Source organism: Glycine max, chromosome 17, assembly GCF_000004515.6.
Source record: "Glycine max cultivar Williams 82 chromosome 17, Glycine_max_v4.0, whole genome shotgun sequence".
Classification (NCBI taxonomy): domain Eukaryota; kingdom Viridiplantae; phylum Streptophyta; class Magnoliopsida; order Fabales; family Fabaceae; genus Glycine; species Glycine max.
The window spans coordinates 29,995,614-30,016,711 of record NC_038253.2 but is presented as its reverse complement, the minus strand read 5'-3'; the positions used below and the strand labels follow the sequence as shown (position 1 = coordinate 30,016,711).

The window sequence follows — 21,098 nt, the reverse complement described above, 5'->3', positions numbered from 1 at the left end:
TTTTTAAAGTTACACATTTGTTTATTGTTTTTCATTTTTCCTTGATATAATATAACTATACAGAATTTCTATATTACTGTTCCACTATTAATACAATCAGCTAACAATTGCATATATGCACACAATTGAATTTAAAAAAAGAGGACTTCCTCATGTGCATTTATTGCTATTCTTACATCCAGATAATAAATATCCATCTTCATATGACATTGACCACATAATATCAGCAGAAAGTCCTTCGCATGAAAATGACCCTGAACTCTGTACATTAGTCCAAAATCATATGGTACATGGACCATGTGGAATTCTCCAACCTAAGTCTCCATGTATGAAAGAAGGCAAGTGTAGCCGTTTTTACCCTAAAATGTTTCACCCTCAAACTGTTTTAGATTCAAATAGCTATCCAATCTATCGTAAAAGAAATGATGGTCGTACCATTTCAAAGAATGGAGTTATTATTGAAAATAAATATATAGTACCTTACAATGCAAAATTGTTGAGGAAATACCAAGCACATATAAATGTTGAATGGTGTAATCAAAATACTTCCATTAAATATCTATTTAAATATATAAACAAAGGTTATGACAGAGTCACTGCTGTTGTTATTCATGATGCTAATGGTACACTTGAGAATGCTATCAGTCAAAATGATGAGATTAAAGAATATGTGGATTGCAGGTAATATTACTTCAACATTTATACTTAAGTTACTCATTGTTTCTTTAATTAATTCTTTTAATTATGAATTTTTTTGTCAGATATATTTCTCCATGTGAAGCTACTTGGAGAATTTTTGGTTTTCCAATACATGCTAGAAAGCCTGTTGTGGAGAGATTACATTTTCATCTGCTAGGACAACACAGTGTTTTTTATGAAGATGATGATGATATAGATGATATCCTGTCAAAGCCAAGTATTTCAGATTCAAAATTCTTAGCCTGGATGAATAGCAATAAATGTTTTTTAGAGGGTAGAAATCTGACTTATTCACAATTTGTTTCCAAATTTGTCTACAACCAAAAGGCTAGATCATGGAACCTTAGAAAGAAAGGCAATACAATTGGCAGGTTAATATGGGTTCCACCAACCACTGGTGAATTGTTTTATCTAAGAATGATGCTTACTGCATGCAAAGGAGCTACTTCATTTGAAGATATTAGAACAGTTGAAAATGTTCTATACCTTACATATAGAGAAGCATGCTTTGCAATGGGTTTTTTGCAAGATGACAGAGAATTTATGGAAGCAATCAAAGAAGCTAAGGACTGGGGTACAACTAATTATTTGAGGAAATTATTTGTGTTAATACTATTATCAGGTGTCATTACTAAACCTAAAGAACTTTGGAGTCAGACATGGAATTGGTTAGCTGAAGACATTGCATATCATTATAAAAAAACAACTCTGAACACAAGTTAGTTTTAATCAGTTTGTAACTTTCTATATTGAATAACATCATAGATATGCATTGTTTAACTATCTCCTTTATCATTTGTTAGAATCACACATTGATGATGAGCAACTTAAAAATTTAACATTACTGGAAATTGAAAAACTTCTACATCCAAACCAAAGATCACTCAGAGACTATCCTACAATGCCATATCCTGAGGGTGGAAATCCTGCATCGTGTCTAAAGAATAGCTTGATATTGTCTGAACTTAATTACAACAATGATGAGGCTAGATCAGAATTCAAAAATCTTTTTCTATCGATGACAGGTAATCTACCAATTCATATATTATAAATTGCATTTAACAAAGTTAAATTCCATCTGTATTTTCTAATTTTACATCCGTTAATTCTTCATTTCTATCAAATCTCAACTTATTTTTTATTCTAGACGAACAAAAACAAATTTATCACAAAATTATGGAAGCTGTCAACAACAATGAAGGTGGCATGTTTTTTCTATATGGATATGGAGATACAGGAGAAACATACATATGGAGAACATTAGCAAGTTCACTGAGGGCAAAAAATCAAATTGTGATTATGGTTGCTTCTAGCGGTATAGCTTCTTTGTTATTGCCAGGAGGCAGGACTGCTCATTCCAAATTTAAGATACTTGTGCCAATTTTTGAAGACTCAACTTGCAATATACTTCAAGGAAGTCAGCTAGCAGAATTGTTAAATCAGACAAATATGATAATTTGGGATGAAGCACCCATGTCACACAAATTTTGCTTTGAAGCACTTGATCAAACTTTAAGAGACATTATTAAAGAAAAAAAATCCCAATAAAATTTTTGGAGGCAAAGTTATTGTATTTGGTGGAGATTTCTGACAAATTCTGCCAGTCATTCCAAGAGGAAGTCATTCAGACATTATAAATGCAACAATCAATTCATCATATATGTGGCCTTCCTGTGAAGTCTTAACACTCACCAAAAACATGCGTTTACAAGGCAATGCCCAATTAATTGATGATCAAGAAACTACTAAATTTGCAAAGTGGATTCTAGATATTGGAGATGGAGTTATTGGGAATCAAAATGATGGATATGCTACCATTGAAATTCCTGAGTACCTACTGATTACTGAATATAATGACCCCATTGATGCTATAGTCAAATCAACATTTCCAGATTTATATCAACATCACAGTAATCCTGAATTCTTCAAATCTAGAGCAATATTAGCTTCCACCAATGAAACAGTTGAAAAGGTCAATGATTATATACTTTCCTTGATTCCAGGTATTTATGCACATCTGAAATTTACAAAAACTAAGGTCTACTCAGTATTTATTCTCTATTTAACTTTGCATGCTACCTCTAATAAATATAATAGGTGAACAAATGGAATACTTAAGCTCTGATTATATAGAGAAGTCAGAAACCATTGACAGTTGGCATTTCCAATCAATCACAACTGAATTTCTCAATTCACTAAACACATCTGGTCTACCAAATCATCGTATCAAGCTAAAAATCGGTAGTCCTATAATGTTGCTAAGAAACTTAGACCAAACGCAAGGACTCTGTAATGGTACTAGATTAATAGTTACTAGACTAGCCAAACATGTCATTACAGCTGAAATCATTTCTAGCAAAAATGTTGGCGATAATGTTTACATCCCAAGAATGTCAATGTCACCTTCACAATCACCATGGCCTTTCAAGCTTTTAAGAAGACAGTTTCCAATCATGTTATCTTATGCAATGACGATTAACAAGTCTCAGGGCCAATCACTTTCTATGGTTGGGCTTTATTTGCCAAAACCAGTCTTTAGCCATGGGCAATTATACGTTGCTTTATCAAGGGTCAATTCAAGGCAAGGATTAAAAGTTCTTATTCATGATAAAGACCAAAAAAATATGACTTCTACTACTAATGTAGTCTTCAAAGAGGTTTTCAAAAATCTTATAAGGTAACTCTAAATTTTCAAACAAGAAATTGTACTATCTATTGGCAATAATTCCAAACTGTTATCTTACTTATATACATTCTAACATACAGCCAAAGATGATATCATATATTACAATGTTAAATTTAACATTGTCAGGTATGCAATCTTAATCACCACATTAATATCTTCCATTTATAATTTCATTTACTTAACATTATATTATTTAGCAGTTTATCACAACTTAACATTTGCTTTGACATTTACATGTACAAATTTTCTTTATTTCTCTGCGAAATATAGAAATTTTAATTGCTAAAGTTCAATGATGAAATATCTAACGTTCATATGTTACTGCTTATATGATAATTATGCTTTAAACAATATTTTTAAAAAACCGTTCATGCCAATCGTCCAAATGTAGCACATCATGCTGCATATACTGCATTCCTTCAAACCAACATCATTCTTATTTTACACAAAAAAACTACATTTAAAAAATGCAGTTATGCAAGATGACATAATCACCTTTAAATAATTCGTTCATACCCCCTCAACAATACATAAAAAACAAAATGTTAACAAGCAATTCTAGAAGTTGGCCCAATGCTCATATCTTGGCCCAAGATAAATTTAGACAGTTACTGCCCTACAATACCAATGATCTTAGGCTTCAAATTCAAACAAAAACTCTTCATCTACTTCGTACCTCTTCAATTCACAGTTATTGATATCACATTTATTCACAACCGTGTGGCATTGGAAAGAAGCAAATATTAAATACCATACTAAAGGCCTATCATCTACTTTCTTCTGCAAATCCTTTTTCATTCCTCTGTCCAAACTCTACTTTCGCGCCATACACAAAATGAGCACCACATCTTCAACCGCATCAACTGAGATAAATCATTTCTACTCTTCTCTTCACGACGCCTACCTTTTTGTTGCGTTTATTCTTATTTTCATGGGTTTTTGGTTTGCGGTTTTTTTGCTATGTGTCTGATGCACGTGGTTTAGGGGTTTTGTGCAATGCCATTGTTTTTTGTTGTGTCATTTTCCTTTCTTTCTTTTTCAAGTTTGAAAACAAAACTGGACTTGAAGGTGTTCGGCCCTCCTTGGTCGTTTCTTTTCTAACTTTTATGTGCATGGCTTGGTCATTTCTTTTCTAACTTTTATGTGCATGGCTATCATTTTCGTTTTTGTTTTCCACTTTCGTTTTGTTCTATAGTTTTCGTTGTTCAGTTTTTTCATTTAATGTCTTTGCCTTTCATATGGTTTCTGTTTGTATGTACATTCGTCCTTTCTGCTGTTTTTCTTTTTTGGTGTTTTGTTTACAAACCTTTATATTGTGCATCCCTGTCATTTTATAATTTTCCTTTGGTTGACAAGTTTATTTTGACATTTGGTTTTATATCCCTGTGATTACAGATGAAAAATGGCATCATGCGACCACCACTGATCATGCAATTCATCGCTGCCTTCAACAATGACAAGGTCATCTTTTTTTCTCAATTCTTCCATTACTATTATTGTTACATATACATGCATTTATATTTCCCACTTTTTTTTTAGAATACTATACAACTTCTAGCCTTCTATCACACTCAATGGGCACCAAACTATCCTGAGTTTGTTCATCTCAGATACAATGGAGCCATTTATGAAATACGAGTCAGACAACGCAGAGACAAAGTGTATTTAGCAGATGGACTCCAAAACTTTCGGAAAGATTTGAAAATCTGAGTCAAGCAGCATCAACTTTTTTGCATGTGACCATCACTCTGTTTTTGACATACATTTCATACCACCACTAGAGCGGCAAACTTGCGGCAGGCAGAGGCATTCATCCAGGAAGCACATGTGGACTCTTCAACTTACTCAGGAAATGCTGGATCATCCTGAACCCCTGGTAAGCTGACTTTCATATCTTAATCTCTTTAAACACATTTTTACCATTTTTACCATTTTACTTTTTCCAAATTACAAAAACTCCCCCATTGTACAAAAGTTCCTCTTAGAGCTTGCTGCAACCACAAGACAGTCTTAAGGCGGCATGGCCCCCACTGCAATGGAAAGTTGAAACGCTGAATCCTGCTATTGGTGAAAAAGGTGTTGTCCAACCATGGTATGACTTTCTTGAAGAAATGAATTTTGATGATGGAGATGAAATCTCTATTTATTATAGGTATTATGAAAAAATTTGGGATATCATAATCAGGAGGCAGGAAGATTGGGAAGATGATGACAGTGACTAGGTTGTCTTTATCATTTTACTGTTAATATGTTGTTGGTGCAACAAACAATATTTTTATTTTGTTGTTAATTATCCATGAACAACTAGATTAATGTTTTACTGTTAATTTCCATTTCCCTATTAATTAGCTTTATCACTTTGGTGTCCATAAACAACTAAAAAAACGTTAACCAAATGCACGGGTTGCAAACTAGTATATATTTAAAAGAAGAAATTAAATTATATTAGTATAATTTTAATAATTATTATATTATTTTTACAATTTGATATAAATTTATGATTTTTGTTAAAATTGAACAGTAAAAAATAATTAAATGATTCATATTTTAAAATATTTATATTATACTGGTTTTAATATATATGAATGATATATCAAATAATTTTATATTAATATGACATTTTATATGTGATTTATGTGAAAGAAACTTTTCAATCTAACGATAGATCTTAAGAAAATATTATCCAGTTAAAAGTTATAAGATGATGTAAGAGTTGTAACAATGTACTGGTGTAATTTGATCCTCCTCATATATATATATATATATATATATATATATATATATAATAAATGATTGAGATTAAAATATTTAAAATTTTAAATTAAAATTTAATATATCATCAAATCTCTAAAATATAACTAACAAATAAATCTAAAAATCTTAATTATCACTCTCTAAAACATTTCAATTAATTCATCATCATGATTGTCCAACCCTTGTATTTTAGGACACCTAGATTAGTTTTGTATTAGGGGTAGTTTTGTAATTTCACATGTATTATGTGGCGTCCCTAAATAATGACTGGTTTAATAGTCATAAATTAAATAGCAAAAACCATGGGATTCTTTTTTTTTCTTTTTCTTTTCTCTCTCTTTTTCATAGTAATTAAATTCAGAAGGAAAATTATCACTATATAGTCCTGAATGACCAGTTCACAACTCTATTCGGAGTCATTTCTTTCTTATCACTCGTAACCTCTAAACTATTTTACTCTTTCAAAAAGAAAAATAAACCAGCCATCGTTTTAGGTCGTCACGTGAGAAATAATAAAATGCGGTCGATAAACTCTTTTCAATAAAATTTGTTAACACTTTCTTTTCAAATAACAAGATTAAACATAATTACATTCATCATCTAAAACTGTCCAAAATATGGGAGTTTGCAAAATACATAGTGACATCCAGAGCAAAGGTATCAACTGTGGTGGCTTCAGCCACATATATACAATCATCAAAATTTCTATACAATAGGTCTACCCACCCCAAAAATCAAAAGAGTAAACCTAGTAGTCCGAACTAGATACACCCACCCACAAAAAGCATGTAAACCTAGTCTAAGGAGCCGTCTACTATGATGAAGAGTCTCCACTATTCGTCGTCCCTCCAGGGCCGCTCTCCTTCGTAGAGTCTGCCTCAGATGCTGACATGACATCCTCTGGAGAATCCAAATCAGGGAGTGGGTCCTCATCATCCTCTGGAAAGTCAAGAGCATCCACAACAGGCTCAGGAGGTAACTCCTCTGGGTCCTGCTCAGGGTCTTCTTCAGAGGATGACACCTCTATCACTTGGACTAGCTCCACTAGTCGATATGGAGTAGGAGTAGGTAGTATCCACTCCACAGTTCGCTGAAGCATGCGTGTGGGTTCCTCTGGATGTACCAATGAAGTAGCAGTGAGTCGAATCGTGCCACGGAATCAGCACCTCTCATTGCCTTCGAGGGTCTCCCAAACTCCCTCTAGGCACTCCATCTCCACGCGATCATGGATTAATTGTGCTGCCATCACGATCTACAAGAAATAAAAGAAAGGGGGTAGACTCTTTCACAAGAAATCTAACTACAGGTAACAATACAATATGTCCCATAACCGCTGCATAAAGTTAAAAGGTATGTCTCAAGGGTTTTCTTCTCTGGTAATCGATTACCACAGTATGTAATCGATTACCAGTGCCCAAACTCGAGTTACATAGCTTCTGAACATGGAAACCTGCAATTTACACTGTGTAATCGATTACACATAACTGGTAATCGATTACCAGTGCCCTGTTACTCTGTGTAATCGATTACACAACATTGGTAATCGATTACCAGAGGCCACCTCAACATCCTGTCTCCATTTCTAAGCCTTGTAATCGATTACACCCCTTGGTAATCGATTACCAGAGGCCATCTCAACTTCTTATCTCCATTTTAAGCCTTGTAATCGATTACACACCCTTGGTAATCGATTACCAGAGGCCATCTTAACTTCCTGTCTTCATTTTTAAGCCTTGTAATCGATTACACATCCTTGGTAATCGATTACCAGAGGCCAAATTCCAGATACCACTCAAGATCCATAGCTGGCCAGCCACCACACAAGCCTCCTTGCTTTGTGGTCTTTGTTCTTTTATTGGTTGACTGCCAGGAGCTCGCCTGTTTAGGTACGTCACAGGTTCTCACTGACTGACTATGCCTGGGTTGGGTCGGGATTGGTCAAGCTTGGTTTTGGGCAATAGCACCCCACCTGACGTCCCCAAGGTCTCCTGACCCCTGCGACATATCTCCAGGTACCACTCTGTGGTCAACCAAACAAAAGTAGGAAGACCGGCTCTTCCACACTTCCTCACTTCAAGCTTGTAGGATTATGGGGTACCCGTCATATGTTGTACTAGGTGGCGATTGGGCGATGGTGCAAATCAACTCTCCCACATCCACAAATCAAACATGAGCCCACCATCCCCAGTTGCCCACCTTCAACTGAGCTCACGTACCCCCACGTAGCCCTTATCCTTGTTCCTCTCAGCACCGGGTCCCCATCAACCCCTCCAAGTTTCCACAATATCCAAGCAATTCAATATCCAAACATCATGAACTACCCTAAACCAAGAAAACAGGGCAGAGGCAGAAAACTCTGCCTAAAACACATTCCAATACCACAGCTTTCCCTACTTAAATACCCCAGTAACATTCTCTTTGTTCTGATTCGTTAACCGTTGGATCGACTCGAAAATTTTACTGGAGGTCCCTAGTACATAATTCTACATTTTGACCGTTGGGATTTGCTAGAAAATGTCCAGAACCCAATATGTACTACCTTTCCCATAACCAGCAATGCACAAGCATTTTCTGCACAAGAACAAAAATTCTGCTGCACAATTCAACAGCAATTTTCTGCATAATAGGGCATATTTTCGAAATCCCTCTTGCCCTCATCCAATTTTGCTCAAATTGGATCCTACAAGTCCTAAATGATATATAAAACGTATTTAAACCAAAAACAAACTCCAGGTCAAGGCAATTCAAAATCTAGGTATCTAAAACCCCTCAATTTAGTGGATTTTCAAGGTTTGAGAAGTGAAAATGAGAATGAGGTAATTTTGGAGTAAACTCTCATCTCAAACAGGTCTATAACATTAATTTAAACTTGTTCAAACTGGTTTTACGACGAAAACTCCACCGATTCAAAATTTGACCCCTCAACACCCAATTTACCCTATAAATGGCTCTTGCTTTCACCTTTGTCACTCATTTTTCTCATTTGCTCAGCCCAAGCTTTCCCACAAGTCCTAAATAACATTTTAAACTAGGATTAACTCACTTTAGCCCCCAATTACCACTAACCCCAAATTTAGCTTTTCAAACCCTCAAAACCTCACACTTTTCCACTCACATCACTACCATTCTCACATTTAACCCTAGGTTAACTCTCCCCATCATCTCTACCAGTTTTCTACCAACAATTTCAGCCCACAAACATCACAAAACATCACTATAAAATCCTAAAATAGAATGGGTAAATTTGGCTCACAACAAACATGTCAAGTTTAGCATGCTTTCAACAAATTCTTTCACAAATAACTACCATAAGGCATTAATCTAGTAAAACTACCCATCATATCTCCCAAAAACCCAATATCCACGAAATTTATGTGAGAAGAAGTCTACCCAAACCTGAAATTTGAAGTCCCACAACGTAGTGGTGCGCTTCACGACTCCGAAAATGGCTTCCTTTTGAAATTTGGAGTAGAAATGGTGAGCAAAGTTTGGAGCTTTGATGGGCAACAATGGTGGAGGAGAAAGGGAGAAGAAAAGCAATGTGGGAGATGAGAAGAGCTTCTGAATTTTTTTGCTGAGTGAGGAGAGAGAGAACGTGGCTTTTTATGAGAAAATGATTTTCTTTTCCTATTATTTTATTTTTTTTAAAGCACTTGCCACTTGTCCCATTTTGAGTGGAACAAAGAGGGCCTACTTTTTCTCTTGGTGTGACTCATAATCAGCCACAAGAAGAGAAAAATTTGACCTTTTGAATGCTAAAATCATGCCTCGATTTGTGTGCCATTTCTCGGGTTCCAGTCCCTCGTGTTTCTCTGCATCCGTCGGGGCCCGTTTTCGAAAGTAAGCAATATATATATATCAAAACGCTCAGAATGAAACCCTGAGCGTGGTTCAGAGGTTGGTTTTGTTAAATTTTAAGTTGCACGCAAAACGATAATTTTTAGACTAATTAATTGAGAATTAATCTATAACTGTCCAGTTATGGATTTCTCTTTGTTAATTAGCCTAACCCGCGTATCTTTCCCCCAATGTACATACTTCTACCAGGAATATATATATATATATATATATATATATATATATATATGAATAATACTTATATATATAATTATTCAAAATGTATCGTTTACAAAATTCCGGGTAGAAATTTTCAGGATGTCACATATTAAATCGATGTCGTAAGTAAAGTGGCGACATTTTTGTAAATTTCTAAAGGCATCTTTGAAAATCGTCTTTGAAAATGCATTACGACATCGGTTCTTAGAAAACCGATGTAGAATGCAAGAATATCTTCGAAGGAAATGCGAGAAGTCTCTTTCTCACTCATCGTTATTTTCATCTTTCATCTTCTTTTTAATCTCTGTCTCCCTCCTCCCCGAACCCTACCTCTCCTGCAACCGCAATCTCGTTATCATTCGTCTCCAAACCCCCCCACATTGGCCCCTTCTCCATGGGCACCCGCTCCCTCACCATCCACTCCGTCCTCTTTTCACCCAAACCCCGATCCCTTTCACTCCTAACTCACTCGTCCTTTTTTCACCTTCATTCATTCCATTCCCAATTCCCTCACCTCATCGTAGGGTTTCGTTTCCATGACTCTCTTTTGTTCAAGCGAAACCACCATTCAATGAGACAGCACACCGTGGCGAGCATTCTCCCCAACCAAATGGAGAAAGCAAACACCAAAAACCCTAATTCCATACTTTGCTTTCTCGCTTCCCTCTTCGCATTCTTCTGGTTCCTCCTCCTCTACTTCCACTTCGTCGTCCTTCACCACCAACCCACCAACCCTAACCCATAGTCCCATCACTATCCAACCCCAATAACCTAGTAAAAACCTTAGCCTCCCCGAGAAAATTCCCTAACCAAATAATATATGGATAGATAAAGACTAAGATGTAACAATCAATACAAATGTCACTCAAAGAGTTGGACATGTCAAAAGATAAAACTCTTCAAACTTCAAAGCTTAATCTTCATGTTGCTTCTCGTATCTCTAACAAAAGAAAGAGAAAAAGTTGATATTGATAAAAGACTAAAATACTATTGTAATTTATAAGTGTCACTAATTAAGAGAGACTAAAATTATAATTTTGTTAGTCTAGATATTTTATGTATAAAAATAAATAAAAGATAGTAAAAGACAATAAAGAAGAATTATTTAGTAGTTTTTTTTTACGAATAAACCTAGAGTGCGGTGACTCGTGTCATGGACAGGTAAATATTGTTTTTTAATATTTATATAACATACATTTTAAACATATATATATATATATATATATATATATATATATATATATATATATATATATATATATATTAAACATTTCTATGAAAAATGATTTGTAATTTTTATTTATCTGTTTTAATCATTTAGGTATTGGTTATTGTTGTTTATTATTAATAGTTGATTTTATATCTAGTTGACTTAAAAAAAATACAATGAGATAAATAATAATTAATTATATGTTAAGTGAGTTGGTAATTGAAATAATTATTGAAAAATAATATTGCAAACAATTTAAACTGAGAGTTATCAACTATAATAAAACATCAAAATAAAATATTTATAAAAGGCCATTTTTAATTATATATTTTAAATTATAAATTTAATTCAAGCGACACATGTCATTCATAACATATTATTTTAGGCATGTCCCACATTCGCTCTCCTTCATTCAAAATAAAATATAGATATAGATATATTATACTTAATAATTCTTAGGCGTGTCCCACATTCGCTCTCCTTCTAAATAAAAAAAATGAAAAATCAAAACCTCACTTGCAATTCAAGAAACTATTATTTTATTCAATTTTTTCCCTTGCAAGCTTTATCTTTCCCTTTTTGTTCCGCTATCTCCGCAATATAAATGATAACAAATAAACAATCCGAAACAAAACACAAAACCAAGCAATTCGAAACAAAATCCATCATCAACACCACCGCTACCACCATCAATTTCTTCTCATGGGTGGTTGGCTTTATTGGTATTTGGGCATTTTAATTCACACACTTCAATTCTCGTGTTCAGTCAGAACCGTCCATGGCTTGATCCCACAATCCCCAATCCAATGCAGCAGTTCAGGCTGCACCCTCCGCAACTCCTACGGCGCGTGGGGCGACCGAAAAGACTGTTCTGCCCTCAACGTGACATACCCAACAACCGAAGAACAGCTCCGTTCGGCAGTGTCCTACGCCGTCAGAAACAACCTCAAAGTCAAGGTTGTTACCAGATTCTCCCACACCATTCCCAAATTATCATGCCCACATGAAAATAACAACAACAATATTAATAGCAGCACCGCCACCTTGCTGATCAGCACGGAGAAGTACGACTCCCGCATCGAGATCGACGCTGCCAGAATGACCGCTACGGTCGATGCGGGTGTCGGACTTCGCCAATTGATCAACGCGGTGGAGGAAGCTGGGTTCAGCTTGGTGGCTGCGCCGTATTGGGAGGGTGTCACTGTTGCGGGGCTTATTAGCACTGGTGCACATGGCAGCTCTTGGTGGGGGAAAGGGGGTTCTGTTCATGATCATGTTGTTGGGGTTAGTGTTGTTGTTCCTGCTTCTAAATCTGAAGGCTATGCCAAGATTTTGAGGCTGGAGGGGCAGGATCCGATGCTTAATGCTGCCAAAGTTTCACTCGGAGTGCTGGGTGCCATCTCCAAGGTCAGTTTATAATTATTTCTTCAGTTACTTTTTAATTGTTGGATTTTTAAATAAATTGTTTTTATTTATTTGTTATTAATCAGTAATTAATATTATTATTATTTTTTTAAATATAATTCACTTGAATATGTTAATATGTCAAATGAATAATTAATATTATTTTTTTGTTTTTCTTTTTATTTTCAAAATTCATGAAAACTATAAACTAAAATATAATTGTGTGGTTCTATGCGCTATGATTGATTCGATGTGTCTTCGAATATCCGATTTGAATTATTGGGTATTTTAAATATTTTTTTGTGATAGACTCTTAATTAAATATCTAACTTTAATTTAATGCATGATTACAATTAAATATTTTTGCTTTTTTTAGGGGAATTAAATATTTTTCTTTTCACAATAATTAAGAATTCTTACATAATAATAAGTCAATCTATAAGTACTATATCAAAGAAAATTCACAATTATTGTGCAAAATTTAAAAAGTATATATTATCATATCATAATTAAATTAGGCTAAATTATAATTTTGATCTTTAATTTTTTAAATTCATTGATTTTAGTTTTCTTAAATTTTAAATGTAATATCTGATCCTTAATCTTATAAATTGGTAATTTCTATCCTCTCATAGAGTATTATCAAATAATTTTAGTTAATTAAGTTATTAAGTTAATTATAAATTAATTAAAATCAATAATTATTAAAAAATTAAATAAAAAATTATTAATTCTAATTTTGTATAATATTGTGCTGCTTCTCTTCTCTGCCAAGATCTCGTTCATCTTCATTGTTGCACGCAACTCCACTAATCAAAAGTAGTATTACATTAGAATTAATAGTTTTTTTATTAATATTTTTAATGATTAATAATTTTTTATTTAATTTATAATTAATTTAATATTTTTAATAATCATAATTATTAGTTAATTAAAATCATAAATTAATTAAATTCATAAAACTAAAGAGACCAAATACTATAATTAAAAATCAAAGAAACCAAAATCATTAATTTAAAAAATTTGAGGACCATAATTATAATTCAACCTTTAAATTATTAATATTAAAAATTCAATTCATATAACGTTTGTTTAGTAGTTATATGATTTAACTAACTTTTCTATAAAAAAAAACAAACAAACTTTTAATACTAACAATTACATATATATAGTTACGACTAAATTTTATAATTTTTGCATTCTTAAAAAAAAAAATGTTCTCACTAAATGTGTAAGCGTGATCTCACAAGTCACAAACTAGCATAGTACTCCTATATAATTATTCTAAGTGGCCTTGTTTTTAAGTTTGATATGTGTATGAGTTAATATAAAAGTTGATGAAGTACAGGTAAAATTATCACTTGAGCGTAGGTTCAAAAGAAGCATAACCTACAATTTCACAGCAGAAGATGATCACATCGAAGATGTGTACGTAGACCATGCAAAAATGTATGAATTTGCTGATTTAACTTGGTATCCATCAAGACACACAGTTGTGTACAGATATGACTCCAGGGTTCCCTTAAATGCCTCCGGTGATGCAGTTTATGACTTCATTGGATTTCAAGCCAATTCCATCTTGGTCTCTGAATCAGTTAGAGCAGCAGGTATATATTGATCTCTCGAATACTTCTAACATTCGTAGATAGTTAAATATATAGTTATATTATTTTTAGAATAAGGTAACCTAAGTCTCCTTGTTAATAATTTTTATTTAAAATTCTTATTTTCTATTAGAGGTTAATCACCAAGGATTTGAAAAATGAAAAAAATTCGAAAGTTAAAAAGTAAAAAAAATTAATGAGCAATTAAAAAAAATGCAAAGTATTTTATAAAATGTGGGATTATAATTTTTTTTTGCCAGACAAAAGTATATATTTATTAAGTATGGCAGATACAACACAAGGCCACTTAAGTATGACAGATACAACGCAAGCTATGTTATAATCTGATCAATTAAAAAAATATAAAGAAAGTTTGCCCAAGGACTAACCAAAAATACATAACGTGTCAGCTATACACTACAAACATAAAACTATTTCTATTAACCTCCACTCCATTCAACAAAATAAAATTAAAAATTAACCTGCCACTCACGTGCCCACTCACCTTAGATCGTGCCCACCATACATCAATTCCCACACTTCATGCGAGATTATAGTTTCAATAAGGAAAACTTTAATTTAATATTTATTTTTTTGGTTAAAATTTAATATATTTTGATCATGGAGTTTAACTAGTAGGAAATGTAAAATAATTCGATGGAGTTAATTTATAAAAAAACTTAAGTAGAAAATGAGGATTTGAATTATTTCTAAAGTGGTAAAAGTATAATTAATCCAATGGTCCATAAAGGTTCATTCATTTAGTAAGGATCAAACTTATCTCCTAAGAATGCATATTTGAATCCCGCTATGAATATGAAGATCTTGTTGGTGGGTGATCCATAAGTATCTTTTAAGCATTCAGTGAGGCTTGAGGTGAGCGATCTTCATGAGTCCCCGAAATCAAGGTTTTTAAGTCCAAGAGTCTACTTCATATAAAAATAATAATAAAATATATATAAATGACATACAAATTAAACATTTTAATAACATAATAAAGAAAAATATTAAATCATAAATTCTATAATACTTAAATAACTAAGTATAGTAATGCACCACTACTAGATATTTAGTAACTTGTGGAGGTGATAGTCGTGGAAGAAGATTTTCGTCAAGGGTTTGATGTTGTTGTAGAAGTAAGGGTTGTTCGATTCAAAGACGACACTTGAAATGAAGGTATATGTTGAACCTTAAACATATAGAAAATAACTTAAAATGACTTACATTTTAGTATAATATTTTTACCTTGTTGACTCGCTAATTTGATGGTAAATTCGAGAGTCTACTGAATTTATTATAAAGAGAGCTTGCTCATGAGCCAACTTTCATAAGATAATTGGATTCATAAACTCGTAAGAGTTAATAAATTAGTTTAAGAGTTTGATAAATATGTCCAGAATCCAACTCACCGATCTTTTTGGTCAGAAAGAAAAAATATAATTAAGCCAATCATAGTTATATGTGTGGAAACTTTTATCCATGCAGAAAAATTGCTAGAAAGTACCAGAAATGCAAATGGGAAATGCTTAACGGCATCTACTACTTTGGGCCTCAAGAAATTAGTAGGCAATGGATTGAAGAACAATGGCCAAATCTTCACTGGCTATCCAGTAGTGGGTTACCAAGGCAAAATGCAAACTTCAGGTTCATGCTTATATTCATCAAGATTTGACACCGCATGTGCCTGGGATCCAAGAATCAAAGGGCTATTCTTCTACGAGAGCACAGCAATCTTCCCTGCGTCGAAATTCGGAGACTTCGCCGGCGATGTGAGAAAACTTAGAGACCTCAAGCCAGAAAATTTCTGTGGGGTGGACAACTACAACGGGTTGCTAATTCGCTTTATCAAAGCCTCAAGTGCCTATCTAGGGCAACCTGAAGATTCTGTGGTTGTTGATTTCAACTATTATCGCGGAAACGATCCGTCAAACCCTAGGCTAAATCAAGATGTGTGGGAAGAAGTTGAGCAATTGGCATTCTTCAAGCATGGGGCTAAGCCACACTGGGCTAAGAATAGGAACATAGCATTCTTAGGGGTGAATCAGAAGTATCCCAAGTTTAACATGTTTATTGCAGCCAAAAAACAAATGGATCCACTCAATGTGTTCTCTAGTGAATGGTCAGATGAGATACTTTATGGGCAGGAATTATCAGAGAAAGTTGATGGGTGTGCTTTGGAGGGACTATGCATTTGTAGCGAACATAGACATTGTAGCCCACAAAAGGGGTATTATTGCAGTCATGGCCTTGTCTACAAGGAAGCCAGGGTATGTAGATATTTACAATCATTCATTTCATCAACCATAGTATGATGTGTGCCTTTATATCATATCATTGTTTTAAATTATAGTTGTAGTTACAGTCAATATGACTGCAATTACAGTCAGAAAACTACAATAATATATCTTTTGATAATATATCATATTACATGTAGTTTTATTTTTTGTACTCAGATCGTAGTCCCCATCAACCGATCGGAGAATAAATGTCATTTTGTTAATGTCGATCTACATGTTAATTAATTTAACATTTCTGTTTCAGAGTTGAAGATTATATAGTTTATCGTTAATAAATTTGAATGATTGAGGGAAAAAAGAAAAATGGTTAAGGAAGAAAATTAATAGGATTATAAAATAGTCTTCTTTTGCTTCATATGTAATCAAAGCGATAGAAACGTTATTCGAACCATGCTATTTCTTACAAGCAACAACAAAATGTTAGCATCGGCATTACGCATGCAAAGGAGTGGAAGTTTCATATGGGTTCGCATCAATAGCAATAGGCACACACGTTGCAATAACAATAACTTGTTTTCTAAAAATTTAAAATTATTGGATAAATAGCATTTACTTGTGTATTTTAAATGTTTAGGCAAATCCATTGTGTAAGATTAGTAGCGAATCTCTAGAAACTTTAATTTGAGGGGCATTCCTTATATTTTTCTCATCATCTTTCATTTTCTTTTAATCTAATTGTCAAAAATGGACTAATGGGCTAATGGTTAGAACCGTTTGGCTTAAAATAAAATATTTCATACTCTCTTAGTGATTATTTGAAATTTGTTTGAAACATCAATTTTATTGGATTTTATTTCTTATTTAACGAGTAAAACTTATCAAAATTTAGTGTTTCCAATAAATTACCGGCAATCATAGAATATAGAATTTTAGGAAGAGAATATCAAACAGAATTTTATATATATATATATATATATATATATATATATATATATATATATATATATATATATATACTCTTAATATACTTAAAGTTCTTAATCATCCATCCCTTTCAATTTTTCATTTTTTTACTTTTATATTTCAATTGAATTTAATTGTTTTTTTAAAGATATTATCTATATATAGTTAAAACAATTTTATATCATAATTTAATTTGTTCATTATAAATATAAAATCTAATGGAAGAAGAAATGATATTGCAAGAAAATTAAGGGGTGCATTGAGTTTTTTTTTTTTTGTAAAATAAAATCCCCAAATCATGGATAATATTGTACCTGCAGTATAGTTTTGGGGTACTCTTCCTCTTAAGTTATATTGGTTCCTTATCGTTGTAGCCTTTCATGTTAGTCCTTTAGCCTTCGTAGTATGACCGATGGGGGGATACTTATAAAGATATTCTGGCGCTTAAGTCAATACCATATTATACATGTATATGTGTTTATTGTAGAAATTCGTTTAAGTAATCAAACCTAAGTTTGTTATGTTTCCACTCTTAATTCTCATTAAACACAAACAACTTATTTTATTTATTGTGACAAAATCGAAATTGCAAGTTCTTTTTATTTAAATTAATAATTGTTGTAACTTTCAATTTAAAGATTTATGAGATCAATCAAATAGACATGATTTTTTTAATATAATGATATGTTATTGTATCACGTTCAAAAATAGTCATTTTGAAGATTAATCTTTGTATGAAATGATACTTTCAAAAATCAATAGATAAGTAATTAGGCTTTCACGTGAAATATACTTTTTTCGAGTATGATTGTGATCTACTGCAAAAAAAAAAAACTTTTTAGAACGGTTACCATTTTTAAAAAATGTGGTGCCAATTTTGTAATTAAAAGAAGACTTTTAGAACAATTGTAAGAAAATTGATCTAAATAATTATTTTTAGATCAATTAAAAGTAAAACCGATCTAATTTTAAGACAATTCAATTTATTACTGATTCCCTCATCCCAAAACCCAAAATGAGCACTCCTTTCTATTTTTAGATCATTTCAAAATAGACTCGTTCTAGAAACTTATTCCCTCGCCCCAAAACCCAAAACCCAAAACCCAAAACATGTGCTCCTTTCTTAACCCAAACACTCGAACTCTCTAAACAAAAATCCTCGATAGCATGTTGTTGTCTCAACACTCTACGAACCCTGAACCACAAATATGACTCAAATTAAGCCTTTCTCTGAAGCCAATCATCGCTGCATCAGGCCCTCAACCCCACCGCACCCTGTCCACGATCGCATCAGGTCCCAATACACCATTGCACCTCACATCCTCAAACTTGTGTTTGCATGTGCATAACAACAATGCTTGTGTGTGTGTGTCTAGGGAAGAATGCCACCATACCATCCACATGGGATTTTTGTAGAGATCATGTGATCTGTGGGATATTTCACTCGCTCTCACGAACACGGAGGCAGATCCTCACCCAACCTCTTTAGCAAACGTGGATGTATTTGATTTGCATTTGAACAACACTTACAACCTAGGGCTTGGTATGAAAGATTAAGTAAATTCCTATTAGAAAAGAATTTCACTCGAGGGAAAGTAGATACCACCTTATTCATAAAAAAGAAGGATAATGATATCTTGTTAGTACAAATTTATGTTGATGATATAATTTTTGGATCTACTAATGAATCTTTGTGCAGGGAGTTTTCTATTGATATGCAAAGTGAGTTTGAGATGCCCATGATGGGTGAGTTAAATTACTTTCTTGGACTACAAATCAAACAAACAAATGATGGAATCTTTGTCAACCAAGCAAAGTATTGCAAAGAACTCATTAAGAGATTTGGAATGGAAAACTCAAAACACTTGGCTACCCCTATGAACACCAGTTGTTATCTTGACAAAGATGAATTCGATCAACCTGTTGATCCAAAGCAATACAGAGGTATGATTGGATCTTTACTTTACTTGTCTGCAAGTAGGCCAGATATTATGTTTAGTGTATGCATGTGTGCAAGATTTCAATCAAATCCAAAGTTTTCACATTTAATGGCACTAAAAAGAATCATAAGATATCTATTAGGAACAGTTAATTTAGGATTATGGTACCCTAAGAATTCTTTATGCAATCTAGTAGGATACTCAGATTCGGATTTTGCTGGATCAAAAATAGATAGGAAAAATACTAGTGGCACATGTCAATTCATAGGGTCTGCTCTTGTTTCTTGGAATAGCAAGAAACAAAATAGTGTAGCATTATCCACAGCAGAAGCAGAATATATTTCTGCTGGTAGTTGTTGTGCACAGATTCTATGGATGAAACAACAACTATCTGATTATGGAATAGTATTAGATCACATTCCCATAAAATGTGATAACACAAGTGCCATAAACATATCCAAAAATCCAGTTCTTCACTCTAGAACCAAGCATATAGAAATTAGGCATCATTTTATTAGAGATCATATTCTAAAAGGTGATGTTGTTTTAGAATTTGTAGATACTAAAAATCAACTTGCAAACATTTTTACAAAACCACTAAGTAAAGATACATTCTACAACATTAGAAGAGAATTAGGACTGCTAGATGCCAGTGACTTATCCAAATAATCTATATTATTATGACATTTGAACAATTTAGCATTTCTTTATTTGCATGGTATGTTTGAACAAATATGAATTATGTTATATGACTATGTGGTTTTTATATATATTTGATCTATTCATGTTTCTTGCTTCATGATTGGTTTATATTTTTCCATGATTGTTGTGAGAATGATTAGTTATATTTGTATATTTCATACTTGTTACGCACTTTGGCTTTTTGTTGATGCCAAAGGGGGAGAGAAATAGGGATTAAATCAAGAACTCACATAAGTAATTAACTTAATTTCAAGTGAAGCATAAACTCAAAAATAAAGGGGGAGAATGGAAATTTATGTGAGTGACCGACTAGGAAAAAGTGTGTGTGTGTGTTTCTTGATTTCAGAGTTGTCATCATAAAAAAGGGGGAGATTGTAGAAGCAAGTTTCATGATGAATCAAGATTGATTCAAGGAGTTTTGATGATAACAAAGATGATGACGAAAAGTTCAAAAGTCAAGAACACTTCATGTTAACAAAGATGATGAAAAAAAGCTCAAAAGTCAAGAACACTTCATGTTAACAAAGATGATGACTTCAAGAATCAAAGAATGAGTTCAAGATTGAATCAAGAACACTTCAAGGTTCAAAAGGAAATTTGATTTCAAAAATCAAGAATCAAGTTTCAAGATTCAAGTTCCAAGAATCAAGATCAAGATTCAAGAATCAAGAGAAGACTCAATCAAGATAAGTATTAAAAAGTTTTTTCAAAAACTGAGTAGCACATGAATTTTTCTCAAAACCTTTTACCAAAGAGTTTTTACTCTCTGGTAATCGATTACCAGTAGCAAAATGGTTTTCAAAAAGCTTTTAACTGAATTTACAACGTTCCAATTGAGTTCAA

The 21,098-nt window shown here is 33.1% G+C and overlaps 1 protein-coding gene and 1 pseudogene across 1 annotated transcript; both read left to right on the top strand.

Annotated features, from left to right (window-relative positions):
• Positions 1 to 5,607, top strand: part of LOC100779152 (uncharacterized) — a 37,516-nt pseudogene extending 31,909 nt beyond the window's left edge.
• Positions 5,608 to 11,932: 6,325 nt separating this feature from the next.
• LOC100778616 (L-gulonolactone oxidase 3) lies at positions 11,933 to 16,940 on the top strand. The gene is made up of 3 exons (XM_003551100.5): positions 11,933 to 12,812; positions 14,158 to 14,416; positions 15,899 to 16,940. The coding sequence occupies exons 1-3, from the start codon at positions 12,108 to 12,110 to the stop codon at positions 16,723 to 16,725; spliced, it is 1,791 nt and encodes a 596-aa protein (XP_003551148.1). The 5' UTR covers positions 11,933 to 12,107; the 3' UTR covers positions 16,726 to 16,940.
• Positions 16,941 to 21,098: the final 4,158 nt, after the last annotated feature.